The sequence below is a fragment of the Lithobates pipiens genome, unplaced genomic scaffold (assembly GCF_037356315.1).
Source record: "Lithobates pipiens isolate NorthernLeopardFrog02 unplaced genomic scaffold, aLitPip1_a1.2 Scaffold_1, whole genome shotgun sequence".
Classification (NCBI taxonomy): Eukaryota; Metazoa; Chordata; class Amphibia; order Anura; family Ranidae; genus Lithobates; species Lithobates pipiens.
Genome location: NW_027507685.1, coordinates 176,882,023 through 176,898,831, shown reverse-complemented (window position 1 = coordinate 176,898,831; position 16,809 = coordinate 176,882,023). Strand labels below are relative to the sequence as shown.

At 41.7% G+C, this 16,809-nt stretch overlaps 1 protein-coding gene across 1 annotated transcript in view; it reads left to right on the top strand.

The window, feature by feature from the left end:
* Positions 1-16,809, top strand: part of LOC143987581 (uncharacterized) — a 144,520-nt gene that overhangs the window by 58,844 nt on the left and 68,867 nt on the right. Inside the window, exons 18-19 of the mRNA XM_077486425.1 lie at positions 2,494-2,742; positions 6,600-6,661. Of these exons, the coding sequence (XP_077342551.1) occupies positions 2,494-2,742; positions 6,600-6,661 (311 nt within the window). The remainder of the gene's footprint in view (positions 1-2,493; positions 2,743-6,599; positions 6,662-16,809) is intronic.

The following is a 16,809-nucleotide window of genomic DNA, read 5'->3' as shown; positions in this document are numbered from 1 at the left end:
TCCACAAGGGGGACCCCCAGATACCAGCCCCCCTATTTGAATGAGTTTGGTTGTACCCATACCCATTCACCAAAAAAGTGTCAAAAAGTAAGAAAAACCCAGAGGCGGTTTTTGACAAATGCTTTACAAATGTATTCTATTTATGTATCTATTGTCAATCACGACACCCACGCACCGTCGGAACCCAAGAACAAAAAAAAAAAGCTCGGTTCTCGAGGATGGCTGCCAATCGAATGCCTCCTTCACCATTCTATCGTCAGTTCAACAACAGCTCATTACAGGCAGGAACTCTCGGTCCCTTCGCAAAGCAACACATAAGGAGTGAGCAGTATATCACATCACTTTTTGGTTCCCTGTTGCCACTGATCCTGGTTCCACTACTTGCAGAAATTGCCAGCCTGCCTGGCTGCCAACAGCCGCACCTGGCTACTTTCCTCTTCCCAGTCCTTCTGACTGAAATATATATGGAGATTCCCCAGGGCAAGCTTTGATGAAGACTTGATGAAGACTTGGTTCTGTCTTCAAGAGAGCCCTGTTCAGCTGGCAGTCTCTCCCCTTGTCTACCCCTGCATTGTGCTGATCTGCTCACTGTCTCACCTTGCTTTCTCCATTACCTATCTGGCTTCAATCCCTCCAACGGGATTGGTTAAGGACCCATAAATATGCAGAACAGCCCATTCTCACCTCCACCCACTAGTTCCAGAATGTTCTCCAATTTTCCAGATACCAGGGGAAGGCTCCAGAGGGCTGTCTGTATGAATTATGTTGGCCTGGTGTCTAGTAACCCTGATCCAGATTCAATGGTACAGGATCCCCATAACCCCTCACAAAATCTTTCCATCACAATGGTCCATGTGTAGCAAGGTTCCAGGCCTCCTCTAGTCTAATGAGAACCTTTAGAGCCAAGAACTGCTGATATCCTTCCATGTAGAGTGGGTTGTAAGGCAAGCTAGATGCCTGGGTGCCAGACACTTCTTTTTATTTTATTTATCTTAAACAGAACTTTGGGATAGAGTGTTAAGGCCTGGACACCCTTTGGTAGTTGCAATGTTAACTGGCAGACTCTGAGACTTCTATAGGAAGACAGCCATGCAGGTAAAGGCATCCAGTAAGACGCCAGATATGCATGTGTGGGAATGCTGTCTCCTATGGCAACAGTCTTTAACAGTTTCTAACACAAGGTTTAACAGTTCCGTCACTTCCACTACAATCACTTCTTGTAGTTCTTCAACCCACTGAGCTCCCAGTCTCTCTCTCACTAGACTAGATAATTCACTGCCACTGAATCCCTTGAGCTCTTCCAATCTTCACTGTAGTATCTTTCTCAAGCATCGGCCCCTGCTGGGTCCCTAGCTTGGCATTCCAGATATTTATCAAGTTTCACCCCACTGGCCTGCTTGGTCCCTGGCTTGACACACAAGGCTTTTCTGTAAGCACCACCTCTGCTGGCTGGGCCCCTGGCTTGACACCTGCTGAAGTTTCCCAATTCTTCACCATCGCTGTTGGTGAGAATTCTGCTCTGGTACTTGCTTCAGCTACTCACTGTGGTCCCTGGTAATAAGGCAGATGGTCCCTTAGTGGCACCAGCTTCCCCTCTACCTCCGACTATGACAGGTTCTCCAGCTGGCAGAACAGGGATCATCTGAGAAAAAAATTATTGGTAGGGGGCACTGGTGGGCACTGGCAGATGAAACTGGTGGGCACAGATGAGTTATCGGCTCTCCCTGTTCAGGACTGATATCCCTTTGACAGAAGCCGATTACCGATCTTTTGTTTACATCACGTGGTCAGCTGTCATTGGCTGACAGCTGATAATGTGGTAAGGGGCGAAATCGGTTGTTAGAATATAATTGACTTGCTTATGTATGTAATCATATATTCTAGATATGGATAAAGTAAAATATATATATATATATTTACATATATTTATGTAAAAGTCTGTTTGAAGCTTCAAATACATTTCTTGGGAAAAGCAGTTCTATGTACATCTCACATATGGCTGTAATTTAGAGTGAGCACCCAGTAGGGGCATTCTTTTGATTTAATTAATTAATTGTGTGTATATATACACTACTGTTTAGTATAGTTAGTGCATATATGTACTTACTAGCACTTAGGTATTTTAATTAGTTTATTTATTTTTATATCTTGGCACCTAGTCATTTTTATTCAACTTATTTGTTTATTCATATATATATTTATTTTGATTATTTATTTGGAGCGCAACACCACCTATCAATTTAGTATTATACACATTTAGGGGAGGGTTAGCACCCCTGCCGGTGTTTTTGCTGCAACCATAGTCTCTATTCTGCTTTAGGCTACTTATTGTGGCGCGAGAATATTTTACATTAATATGTGTGTTACATGTTCAATGAATTCTTACAAGCTAATATATCAAAATACAAAAGTCAAAATTTACTTTTAAGAAATTCAACAAACAGGTTAGGAATTTGATTAAGTTGATTAAAGTTTATGATACAATGATATCAGGAGTTCCTCAAAAGACAAAAGGGAAAACAGAGACTCAGGTATGTTTGTCTGAGCGGATAGATGATTTGCAGAGTGCAATTCAAATAAAGGATAATAAGTTGTCTGAGTTACAGAATAATGTAAAGTTTAAAACAGAGTCAAGCAAGAATTTTGAGATTAATCTTAATGCAGACTCTATGAATGTTAATGCAGATTCTATGCAGAAGTCTTTTGTACAAGATATCAAGGTTGATGACCAAGAACGGAAAGGTTTGTTTAACCACTTGGGACCCGCGCTATAGCCGAATGACGGCTACAGCACGGATCTCCTTTTCCGGGACTACGTCTATTGAGTCCCGTGCATGAGCGGCCTGCGCGCCCCCCTCGGGAGCGCGCACGGCGCGCTCTGTGATCGGTGAGTCTATGAGACTCGCCTGATCACCGTTTAGAGCAAGGGGTCGATCCAATGACAGCTGATCATGTGATATAACGGAGCCGGCAATCGGCTATTATTCCTGTCAGCTGTCAGCGCGAGGAGAAAAAAAAAGCCGATCACCGGTCCCGATCACGGCCAGCCCTGCCAGTGCCCACCTGCCCCCTGCCAGTGCCCACCTGCCCCCTCATCAATAAAGATCAATAAAGATGATAAAAAAATAAGTGCCCCCCGTCAGTGCCACCCAGCAGTGCCCATAGTGCCACCCAGCAGTGCCCACAGTGCCACCCAGCAGTGCCACCCAGCAGTGCCCACAGTGCCACCCAGCAGTGCCCATAATCTGCCTCAACAAAGGTGCTGCACCCCAGTGCCACGTATCCGTGCCCATCAGTGCCCAGCAGTGCCACCTATCAGAGCCACCTATCAGTGCCACCTATCAGTGCCCATCAGTCCCATCTATCAGTGGTACCTATCAGTGCCCCTTAGTGCCACCCATCTGTGCCACCCATCCGTGCCATCTTATCTGTGCCCATCTTTGCCCATCAGTGCCGCCTTATCTGTGCCCATCGATGCCGCCTTTTCTGTGCCTATTAGTGCCGCCTTAACTATGCCTATCAGTGCCCACCAGTGCAGCCTATCAGTGCCCACCAATGCAGCCTATCAGTGCCCACCAATGCAGCCTATCAGTGCCCACCAGTGCAGCCTATCAGTGCTGCCTCATCAGCGCACTTCAATGAAGGAGAAAAATGACCTGTTTGCAAAATTTTATAACAAACTATTAAACATGATTTATTTATTTTTTGCATCTTTTTTTGTTTGTTTAGCAAAAAATAAAACTCCCAGCTGTAATTAAATACCACTAAAAGAAAGCTCTATTTGTGGGAAAAAAATGATAAAAATTTCATTTGGGTACAGTGTTGTATGCCCGCGCAATTGTCATTCAAAGTGCATCAGCGCTGAAAGCTGAAAATTGGTCTGGGACTGAGGGGGGTTTAAGTGCCCAGTAAGCAAGTGGTTAAACCCAAATTATCTTTGGTACCAGTTAAGCGGTCCATAGAAAAATATTACCAGGAACATGAAGTTTTGCTTAAAACAAAAATATTGAATAAAGCTGCAGCATGTAGACTCAGTTCAGACAAACAAAGAGAAAATGGCATTCAAAAGAGTTGCCACGTGTAACCAGAGATGATGAGATACACGTCACAGGCGGAGCTAAAGTTTCAGAGCAGACAGGAAATGTTATTCCCATACATAGTACACAAAGGAAATCTTTGAAAGTAGAAAATACAGAACATATTTCTGAGCAATTTATTCTTTCTTCTTCAAACAATAGTTTGATTGATTTGTCTTATGCCTCAGAAGTCAAACAGATCAGTACATTGACTGTTAATGACAGTTCAATCAATATGACAAACAATGATGAAAATGAGAGGGATGGATTACTTCCATCACCATCAGGATTTAGGGAAAAAGGTTCTGAGTCACCTCCAACGTTAAAATATGTGACTTCACTTTTAATAGATGAAAGTGGAAGGCCATGGTTGCATGGTTTATTAAATGGTAAGAATACTAAATGGTTAATAGATTTAGGATCTGAACTCAGTTTAACTAAACACAAATTTCTATGAATATTGATTCTCCAAAATGTCATTTTAATTGATTTCAATGGAAAAGAAAATACAGTTGCAGTTAAAGTTTCTGATGGGAATTTCGAGATTCCCAGAATTTTGAAAACGAATATAGACATATGGTGTTGCCAAAATACAGAGAATATTTTAGGCAAGGATGTGATTAGTAAATTCGATTGGATTATTGATTTAAGTAATTCTACTATATGGAAAGATTCATCTAGGCCCAAATCTATGTTAATATGTACAGTAATGTTGGAAGTATTTGTACAGCAGTCGCTGACATGGCTGCAGATTTTAATTGGCCACACACAGGAACCAATCTTGAATTGGAACAATCAGGCAAGGATGTGATTAGTAAATTTGATTGGATTATTGATTTAAGTAATTCTACTATATGGAAAGATTCATCTAGGCCCAAATCTATGTTAATATGTACAGTAATGTTTGTACAGCAGTCGCTGACATGTCTGCAGATTTTAATTGGCCACACACAGGAACCAATCTTGAATTGGAACAATCAGGCAAGGATGTGATTAGTAAATTCGATTGGATTATTGATTTAAGTAATTCTACTATATGGAAAGATTCATCTAGGCCCAAATCTATGTTAATATGTACAGTAATGTTTGTACAGCAGTCGCTGACATGTCTGCAGATTTTAATTGGCCACACACAGGAACCAATCTTGAATTGGAACAATCGGTTAGAGAACATAAAAGTCTTTGGAGTCAGACCAAAATGGATACAGGTTTGTTTAAAGATATTGAGATAAAAATTGAGGGAAGAGAACCAAAGCCCCAAATTCAAAATAAGCTGTCGCAAGAATCAATAGGTCCTGTTTTTGAGAATTTGAACAATCATTTTTACAGCAAGGAATATTAAAGAAGGCACAATCAATGGTAAATAATTGTATTCGGCCTATCAAGAATGCTGATGATTTGTATATTTTATCAGTTGATGTAAGATCACTGAATAAATGCATTACAAATAATAAACTTATTGTTCCTAATTTAAATTTAATGTCACAAATGGATGCCAAGGCCAAAGTATTTTCAGTACTGGAAATAGCCAATAGGCATTTTTCAGTACCATTGACAAAAAGCTGTCATTAAATACTTGCTTTCAGCTTTGATAAAGAAACTTATGCATTCACTAGAATAATTCCAGGATTGGATATCAGTGACGGCTTAGTACATGAGTGCTTGGAGAAGGTTTTATCAAAATTTTTCTAAACCAAAACGTATTTTCGAGCATGTGGACAAAATTTTACGGTCTACACAAAATACAGAGGAACATGTCACTCTGTTGATGGAGTTATTTACTTTGTTACAAACAGCAGGGTTGAAATTGAATACAGAGTCAGTTCAGTTAATGAAAAATAAAGTTAATTTTCTTCATATGCAAATTATTCAGGGACAGAGACAGTTATCACAGGAAAAAGTTAGAAACATTTCTGCTATTCCAATTCCAACATCTTACAAGGCATTATATACATTTTTGAGTGAAGTAAATTTTATAGGAATATGATGATAAAGTTAAATCATTAATGGATTTCTGGAAACAAAAAGATGTTGTGTTTGATCAATGGACTCAAACCCAGACAAATGCCTTTGAAATGTTGAAAAAAGATTTGCAGAATGCTGCCTCATTGCATACAATTGAAAATGGAATGTCTACACCTGTTCTAATGTCTACTAAGATATCTGAGAATTTCAAATGAGTGATTTTGTCTCAGGTAAAAGATGGTGAACCGGAAATAATAGTTTTTTTTTCTCCAGAGGTTTGACAAATTTGGAAAAGACTTTTGACACAAATATGAAGCAATTGTTAAGTGTTTATTTTGCAGTCAAAGTAACAGAAAAGATTGTGAGATCTAGTAGGATCATATTACAGACACCTTATCTGTCATTAAAAATTGTTTTAAAGAAAATTCATTCAGGAGAATTACATGAAGAATATTGCCCATTTATTAAAACTTTACAATCTAAACCCATACAGGTAGATGTGATACCAGAATATTCACAGTTAAATGTATTCAGAAAGCCTTTAAATTGTATTGTTAGAGCAAGTGCTGAGAGATGCTTTGAGCCAGGATTTGTTAATGCTATTAAGAATTTTCCAACAGGTATGTATTACCCAAAGAATGGTTATGCTATTCAGCAAAAATTCTACAGAAAATGCTGAATTGGAAAATGCTAGAAGTACAGTACAGCACGCATTACTCTGAAATATTAAAGCAGCAAAGTGACTCAATATATAGTTTTGCTTCGGTCGTCTAGGGTTGATTTAAAACCTTTTCTTTGGTTTGTGAAAACAAGGTTTTATATCATGACAAAAAAAGAGAAATTGCGTCCTGTTATAGTTATAGTTTAAATACACAGAATAATAAATGAAGGGGTATTGGTCAGTTTAAGACAAATAGAGCAAAGTAAGGTAATTAGAAATGTTATTATTCAAATATATTTTGTATGTCATAATAAAATATTAGAATTTTGGTATGTAAAATGAATAAATAAATGAAGGTATATTTCGCATTTATTAAAATTCTCAATGATGATACTGCATTCCTTTTTAGAATCTGACTTGTAAGTCACCAAAAGAAAGAAATGTAATATTTCTAGACCTTCCAGATGAAAACAAAATCTTGAAGTTTAAGAATATCAGTTCTGGGAGAAGAATTGACAGAAGAGATTCATTCGTTATAATTATTGTTGTCTTTCTATGTTCAATAAAGTTTTTCCAACTTTACAGGAGTGCAGGAAGAAGAAGAAAATAAACTCTCAAGAAAACCTCTGGTGGTTTAATGCAAAATTGCATTACACCACTAGTTTAAGCCTAGTTTAAGCCTGTTCACAACTGCAGCCTAAATGAAGGGGAGGCATCGTCCCCAAAATACGCTGGATTTATCTGTCATCTGTGAACTGTCACTACCATTAAACTCCTGAAAATATAACTTCCGGTTTCTGGTGCCGCATGGAGTAGCTGCTCCTCTCCTCAGCTCCTGCAGCACGACCCAAATCGGCATTAAAAACCAGCCCCAACCACCCACAGCCCCCTCTAGGTGACATCCGCCTATCCATGGACCATGGAGAAAACGGGTTCCTGCACACAAACGGCCCAGACGGCACCACCGGCCCAGTCGCAGATCGAGGCCCCGGTCTCAGCCTACACAGAGCCTCCTGCTGACACACAGACAGTGAAAATGGAGGTAAGCGGCTGCTCTGCCTCTCACTCCTCGTCACATGCCTCCTCTGCACATCCCCAATCTCTGCATGTCTCCTCTGCACAAGCCTGCTCTCCACAGGCCTTCTCCCCACATGCCACCTTCCCAAAGCACACTGGGTACAACAGCACGGAGTGCATAGCACAGGTTGTGGCAGCTCTCCTATCCTATGATAGCTGCTTCTGTGGAGAAAGCAGTAAATGCAGGGATGAAGAAAATCAAGTCCAGACTGAACTATTTAGAGCACCCCTTGTCTAGTGTGGAAGAGGAGCTATACCAGGCACAGGCCATGGAACAAGCTCAGGACAAGACCAATCAATATATCATCCAAAAACTGGACAATTTAGAAAATAGGTCCAAAAAAATAAAATAATTAAAAATCTTAACCCTATAGTTAAGGCCATGGGAAAGGGAAAATACAAGGGCAGTGGAGGGGGTGAACGGGCCCTCCTCTTGTTATTACTCAATCTCGAAGTATCTATTTAAGTCCCGGACGTTTTACTAATTAGTTCAATAATTTTACCATAATTTAGTTTACCATATCCCTTTCAAACAGGGCTCGTCCCTCATCCGAAAAAATATACCTGTTCCAAGAAGTCCATGTCTTATTATAGCTTTCTTTTTTGGTGATGTTTAGTAAGAATTAAATCTTCCATTTTCTTCATTTCCTCCACCTTTTTAAACCACATGCCTACCGTTGGCGCTTTGGTAGATTTCCAGCCTAGGGGAATGCATGCCTTTGCTGCGTCAAGAAGATGGCAAAGGACTGACTTATTATAAGTTTTATTAGGGATATTAGATACATGAAGCAAGAAAAAGCAAGAAGAAAGTCTACTTTCGGTAAATTTTTTAATTATTTGTTGGACCGTCTTCCAATAATCTTCTAATTTTGGGCATAGCCAGAAGACATGAAGAATTGTTCCTCTATCTTCCTGGCATCTCCAACATCGATCCGATAGAGAGGAATATATCTTTTGCAGTTTTACTGGGGTCTGATACCATCTAGTGAGGATTTTGTAGTTTGTCTCTTGTATCTTAGTGCACATAGAAGATCCCTGCGTAAGGCTAAGAATGTTTTGCTGTTGACGAGCTGTAAACTTATATCCGAAATCTGTCTCCCATGCGCTAAGGCATGGGAGCTGATAATCCTCCCCTGGCATGTTTAGTAACTGATAGGTAACTGATAGCATATGAGGTAAGGAACCCTCCTCTGTGCAATATGTCTCATACCTAGTAAGATTCTGACTAAAACTGTTCAGCGGAGGTAACGAGTGGAAAAAAATTAGTTAATTGTAGGGCTCTCCAATGGTCCAATTTAAAAAGACCTGTTGTATCCATTAGTTCTGATATCGCTGGCCACTTATTATTAGCCATAAAATGTGATACCTGAAAGCCACCATTTTGCCTTAATGAGTAGAAAACTGGGTCCCGAACTCCTGGAAGGAATGCAGGATTCCCCAAAATCAATACAAAGAAGAGTAAATTGGTGTAAGAGAATATTTAGTGAAAAGTTTTGAACATATCCGCACTGTCAACCCCACTATTGGATGGTTCTTTATGTTGTTTAACATTGATGAATTACACCAAGGTGCTCTAGTAAGTAGAATCTTACTCTGAGCTTGTTCCAGTTTTGGCCATAGTTTAGTTATTTGGTGGCAATTCCAGTCAAAGAGCCTAGTTAAATGAATTGCTTGATGATATTTCTGTATGTCGGGTGCTCCCAGTCCACCATTTGGGAGTGAAAGTTGCTGTCTGTACAATCTCGGTCCTGTATGGGCCCAGATGAACGCAGAAAACATTGCTGTCACTTGATCAAAATATTTAGAGGGGCTGTATATTGGTAATGCCTGAAGAAGATAAAGGAATTTTGGAAGGATGCACATCTTAAGGATGTTGCACCTCCCAAACCAGGAATGCATTCCCATGTGCCATTTCTTAAGTAGTTCCCTTGTGTCTTAACAGAGGTGGAAAGTTTAACTTAAATACTTGAGATATACTGGGGGAGGGGATTAGTGTCGCTAAATACCTCAACGCTATTGTTGTCCATTTAAATTTAAAACTAGTTTGGAGATTTATCAACTGAGAATGACTTATGTCCACCTCCATAGCCTCTGACTTATTAAAGTAAATTTTTTAATTTGATAGGGTGCCATATCTGTGAAATTCACGCAGGAGGATCGGTAGTGAAATCGCAGGGTTTGTGAGTGAAAACATCACACCGTCTGCATATTGGACACGTGCATTTGTTTTCGTCGGAATGCATTTTCATCCGAATTTCAGGTATTTTCGTTATCGTTTTGACAAACGATAACGCAAGCACAGAATCCGAAAAACGAAAGATCCGACATAAATAAATGCTTTATTTTCGTTTTCGTTTTGACACAGTTCGATACAAATAGGAGATTGGATGTGACTCTGACAATAACAATCTGTGTCTATTGAACTTGTATCATAACAGTCCATCTATTCACACAGGGGCAACACGACTTCCAGCACGACTTTGGGAGGCAACTTGGACACGACTTGAGTGTGAATCACTTTTTTGGTGAAATGGTAGGGGTACTTTTGTACCCCCTTACCATTTCACAGAGGGGGGAGGCCGGGATCTGGGGGTCCCTTTGTTAAAAGGGGGCTTCCAGATTCCAATAAGCCCCCCGCCCCCCCGTCCTCATCAACATGGGGACAAGGTGCTTTTGAGGGGCTACCTCAAAGCACCCTCCCAATGTTGAGAGCATGTGGCCTGGTACGGTTCAGGAGGGGGGGTTCTCTCTCGCCCCCCCCTTTTCCTGCGGCCTGCCAGGTTGCATGCTTGGATAAGGGTCTGGTATGGATTTTGAGGGGGACCCCGCGCCAAAAAAAAATATTTCCCTTAAAATCCATGCCAGACCTGAAGGGCAATGTATAATTGCAGCATCATAAGTAAGTTTCGCTGCTCCATCGAATCTTCTTTAAACATTCGACAGATACCATACACATTCAATGACAGATTCGACCTTATTTCATTTGGATTTTCGGACGAATGCAATCTTTTAACGAAAAACTAAATAAATAAAAACGAATTTCGGGAGTAACTAAATAAATGTATTTTTCGGCGCGAAAACGAAATTCCGAAATGAAATATTTCAGTCTGCACATGTCTGCCACATATGCAGATACCTTCTGTTGGGTGTCCCCTATCTTCACTCCACCTATATCCTGGTTTGACCGGATCGTACAGTGAAGAGGCTCTAGTGACAAGGCAAATAGGAATGGCGATAGGGGGCAACCTTGTTTTGTGCTTTTCTTAATCAAGAAGGGCTCCGACAACATTCCATTGGCTCTTACACGAGCTGAAGGTTCCGAGTATAATGTACATTTACGACTGAACATGACGTCTCCAATCCCTATATATCTCAGAAGTTCAGAACCGTCTTCATGAACTGCCAGTCAACCCTATCAAAGGCCTTTTCTGCATCAGTTCCTAGAAATATACAGGGGATATGCTTCTCGTTTACCACATGCAGAAGATTTAATACTTTAGTTGTATTATCTCTAGCTTCACGAGTAGGCACAAATTCCACCTGATCCAAATGAATCATAGTAGCAATGTGCTTTTGAATTCTGGTGGTTATAATTTTCGTAAATAATTTAAGGTCAGTATTAAGCAGTGAGATTGGTCTATAGCTGCTACATGAGGTAGGATTTCCCCTCTTTAGGTATTACTGTGATAAATGCCGTAAGTGTATCGCATTGGAATGTTGTGTCGAGTCCTAGTCCATTAAAGAACTTCTGTATGTGTTTACCAAGAGATGTTAACAAAATCTTGTAATTTGCACAGTGGAACGGGTCCACCGTATGGGGTCTTTTAACACTGAACGCAAAACACCTCGGCCAATAATCACCAAATATCTGAACTACTCCGATAAGGCCCTTATCCTACAAAAATTCAGACAAACCTGCTCCCTCTAAATTGATGGAATAAGGGTCCTGATATTTGCTGACTACTCCATTGAGGTCTCAAAGAAACGGAAAGTGTTTCAGCAGGTCTGCACAGAACTCTATAAACAGCAAATTAAATTCACATCCGCCTCAAGACCCCAAGTGGCGTTCAGTTATCCTTCCAAGACCCCTCTGAAGTGGAAGCCTTCTTACGGTCTCTGCATGCAGATCCACACCCCCACACCTCGTCCAAAGCTGCTCGAATCAATCGTCCCCGGGACCAAAGGAGCCTGCAAAAAGACTCCCCTAAATGCTTCAGGCCCTCGGCCCTGGATCAGCATCGTGTCACCCCTCGCTCAAAGGGGAGTCACAACCTATGTTTTGGACACTCACTCCCTCAAGGCTGCTCACAATGCAGCACCTCAGGTCTGACTCTGACTTTTGCTTATGCACCGCAACGTGACTCCATTTCTCTTCGCTTTTTTTTTTCTGCTTCCACCAGCTCTACCTGTATGTAACCACTATTCTTTTTAGGTGGCCATATATTCATTACTATGCTCTATGATATAATGTTAAGCTAACAACAGCCTTTCGTTTTTATAAAATGTGTCTAGCATACTCTATCTCCCCTCCCGGCCTCAATGTGTACAGCCTTTTCATCCTCCCCCTATGCATGACCCGAGGCAGCCATACAGAATCTTGTCTCCAGAACTGGGCTCTCATATGCCATGCTAACAGGGTCCTGTATTGGGAGTTGACATACACAGTGACCCCATGTGGAAAAAAGAGCAGTTCTCGCGTTTGAATATTTTGTTTTCTTTTCAGGTCCCCCCCAATACCTCCCCCCCTTCTCCTCTTACTACGGGGCACATGCAAACCACCAGACTCCCCGTCACTACATTCGTACCACGAGAACAATATTTCCCCTACTGATATAGCAATAACCCCACAAAACCACATGCACAGTGACAAATCTGTAACATTGGCCCACATCCTTCTCTTAACCCCCCAATATGAAAATCATTTCCTGGAACGTAAAAAGGACGCAGATCCCCTAACAAGAGAATGAAAATCGTCCGACATCTCAAAAGAATTAAAACTGACATCACCCTTCTCCAGGAATCTCACTTATTGACCCCTGATTTTCATTTTATGAAAAAGCTTTGGGTAGGCATAGTCATAGGCTCAGATGGACGTGAAGCAGGAGTTCTCCTGCTGATACACAAAAACCTCCCCTGCACAGTCCTATCCATAAAATAAGACAGCCAGGGACATTTTCTCTCAGCACATATCCAAATAGGATCCAAGGACCTAGTGATATCCAATATCTATGCTCCCAATAACCCTGGTAAACAGTTCTATAGCGAACTATCTACTTGGTTACTTAGTAATATCCTCTCCCAAACGCCTCAGGCTGAGACTCGATCCCACCATCCCCACACATTTTGCATTCCCTATGGAATCCATCCACCTCCATGAGCTATGGCGCCTCTTATACCCAGTTGACAGGGAATTCACTTTGTACTCCAACCCACATAATGTTCTCACCAGGATAGACTATTTGTTTGGCTCTGACAACCTAATCCCCATGTTATCCGATGCAGACATCCATGACATTGCTATATCAGACCATGCCCCTATAGATGTGACTATCGACAATCTTGACTTGCATTCCCACCCCAAAATTTGGCTTTTTCCCTCTTACCTCCACAACAACACTGACTTCCAGCAATTCATTGAAAAATCATGGACTGAATACTCCATGGCCAACGTACCTCACACAGATGACCCAAATCTCTTCTGGGATGCTGGCAAAGCATTCCTCAGGGGACAGATCATCTCCTATTCCACCTCCTGTAAAAGGAACACCTTAACGAAATATATATTGGCCAGCGCGCACTACATCAAGCACAACATTCCTCATACACCGTGGACTCCCCTGACGGTAGAAATAAATGGCAGGCAACAAAGAGGGCTTTTGCTACCTGGGCAGACACCCTTGAATTAACCAAAAAGGCACACTTAGATGCCACTCTCCACAAGTTCATAAATAACGCAGGCAAACTATTAGCCAGGCTTTGTAAGGGATCTTTCCGTCCGACCCATATTACCTCCTTGTGAGACACCAACAGAAACATCACAAGTCTCTCCACACATTTCTCTACTCACCAGTTCCGTCCTTATCTACCAACATCATGAAAAAAACGATCTCAAAATGTAAATGACTCTATATCAGCCATGGTGCCCCCCCTTACCAATTGAACAAAAACGTTTTATCCATTTCACCTCCCCCCCTCTAACCACCCTCCCACCTCCTGTTTGTTTTCTGACTGTACATAAAGGATAAAATCTCATTCCAAATGTGTTTAGATTCCAACTCACAGGGTTATAGATTTTAATTCTCAGAGAATGACTTCTTCAAACCTTTCCTCTGTAATCAGATTTTTTCCTGCTATTTTTTATTTTACTATGATGTCGTTTACACATTTTAAAATAGATAAATAATAATCATACTAATCATAAAATTGTGAACAACTCAATCAATTATGATTATGATTATTATTTATCCAATGTATGTTACCTGATTTATATTACTTGGTTCATCGCTGCAGTCCTATATAGACTACAATTATTTCACCTTAGCACAGTATATCACCTTTTATTGACACATTTTAAAATGAAGTAAATGCATTCATTGTAGTGGATTTGCTCCTGTATTTTTCAATCCAGAGGTTTGGGGATGGGTCAGCAATAAGTCTATATTGCTTAAAGTGGTAGTAACCCCCCCCCCCCCCCCCAAAAAAAAAAAATTGTCTCCCTGCAAATGAATTTCATAATGCATACATAATGTCATAGTGCATACTAGCACATTATCAAAGACTTACCTGAAAACGATGCCCTCCAGCAGCACGCTGTCACAGGGCTTTTATTTTCACCTTCCGGGTTCGCAGGCAGCCTCCATTTAACTGGGCAATTCACGATGAAGTTACTCCCATGCATGCACAGTGGAGTCAGGGCTGCAGCAGGGCTCTCTCTACGGGTGGTACACCATCCATTGAGACGCAGTGCGCATGTACCGGTGACAACACCAACGCTGTTAAAGTAAATATCTCCTAAGCCATTGTACACACGGTCGGACATTCAGATGGAATGTGTCCAATCGGACCGTTTTGTCGGATATTCCGACTGTGTGTGATCTACATCGGACTGTTTCCGTTGGAGTATCCGACGGACCAAGTTTTCCAACTTCTTGGTAAAATTTTCGGACAAAATGCTCAGATCAGACATACTCCGATCATGTGTGGGGAATTCCGAACAGACAAAGTGCCACGCATGCTCAGATCAAATTCCTAGACCAAAGCTATTGGCTACTAGCGTGAACGTAGTCCCGTCGTAACTAAATAACGTAATCACGTCGGATTTTCCGACAACTTTGTCCGACCGTGTGTATGCAACAGTTTATCCGACGGATTTTGTTTGGTTGTCGGAATCTCCGACCGTGTGTACAAGGGCTAAAAGGTGAGATATTTACTGTACCTACAGGTAGGTCTTTTATAGGAGAATTCTGCTATAGATCTTGTGAGTAGGGATGAGCTTCGTGTTCGAGTCGAACGTACGTTCGACTCGAACATTGGCTGTTCGTCCGTTCGGCGAAATCCGAACTCTTGGTCCGTTCGCATCAAAATTTGTGTGGCGCGCACGGCCCACAATGCACTGCGATGGCGCAGTGCATTGCTGGCTCATGATTGGCCAAGCATGCACTGTGACCCCTCATGCTTGGCCAATCGCAGCGCCAGCAGCGAGGAGAGCCATGATTGGCCACAGGCAGGATGCCTGTGGCCAATCATAGCTCAGGCTGTGTAGTGCACGCCCCACACTATATAAGGCCGCCTTTGAGGCGGCCTCGTGTAGTGTGTTGGCATCTGAAGCAGTGGGTGTTCTGTGTACCTTCAACACAGTTACACACCAATCGTTTTTGGCTGATTTCCTATCTTGCTCTTGTGTAGTGGTTATTGTCTGTGCCCTGACCGCAGTATACACCACTATATTCACCTCACCTATATAGCTAGTGATCTATCTTTAATAATAGAGCTTTCAGTCAGTAGTGTTAGGAGATAGTGCGTGCTGTCTGCGTGCTCTGTACCCAGTACATACCGCTATAATCTACCTACATAGCTGTTCTCTATTTGAGCCCAATTGCCATCTGCAGGAGTTATTGGAAGTTGTGTGTGCCTCCAGCACAGCACAGTATACATCTGTATATACCCCTTTATCTCTGCTGTTTTCTGGTTATTGTCTGCGTGCCCTGACCGCAGTATACACCGTGATATTCACCTCACCTATATAGCTAGTGGTCCATCTTTAATAATAGAGCTTGCAGTCAGTAGTGTTAGGAGATAGTGCATGCTGTATGCGTGCTCTGTACCCAGTACATACCGCTATAATCCACCTACATAGCTGTTCTCTATTTGAGCCCAATTGCCATCTGCAGGAGTTATTGGAAGTTGTGTGTGCCTCCAGCACAGCACAGTATACATCTGTATATACCCCTTTATCTCTGCTGTTTTCTGATTATTGTCTGCGTGCCCTGACCGCAGTATACACCGCGATATTCACCTCAGCCTAAGGCCCAATTTTTCTGCCCCTGTTTAACAGGGGCGTTTAAGTACAATTTTTGATGCAATGCTTTGCAGCAGGGCTAATTCCAGCAAAAAAAATAGAGTATATGGAAGAGGTTGCAGTGTGGTGGCACCAGCAGCAGTGCCTAAGGCCAAATTTTTCTGCCCCTGTTTAACAGGGACATGTAATTACAATTCTTGATATAATATTTCACAGGAGGGCCCCTTCCTGTGCCCACCCAGAGTAACGGTGAGGACTTATAGTGTTGTGGCACCAGCACCACAACCACCAAAGGTCAATTTTTCTACCACTGTTCAACAATGGCATGTAATTACAATTCTTGATATAATCGTTCACAGCAGGGCGCTCCAGCGCCCACCAAGAGTCACTTTGAGGGCTTACAATGTTGTGGCAAAACCAACACCTTGTTCCACCATTTCTGCAGAGCATATAGGGCAGGCCCCTACTTTCAAACATCCAACTTACAAACATCAGACAGCAGCAAGTGAGAT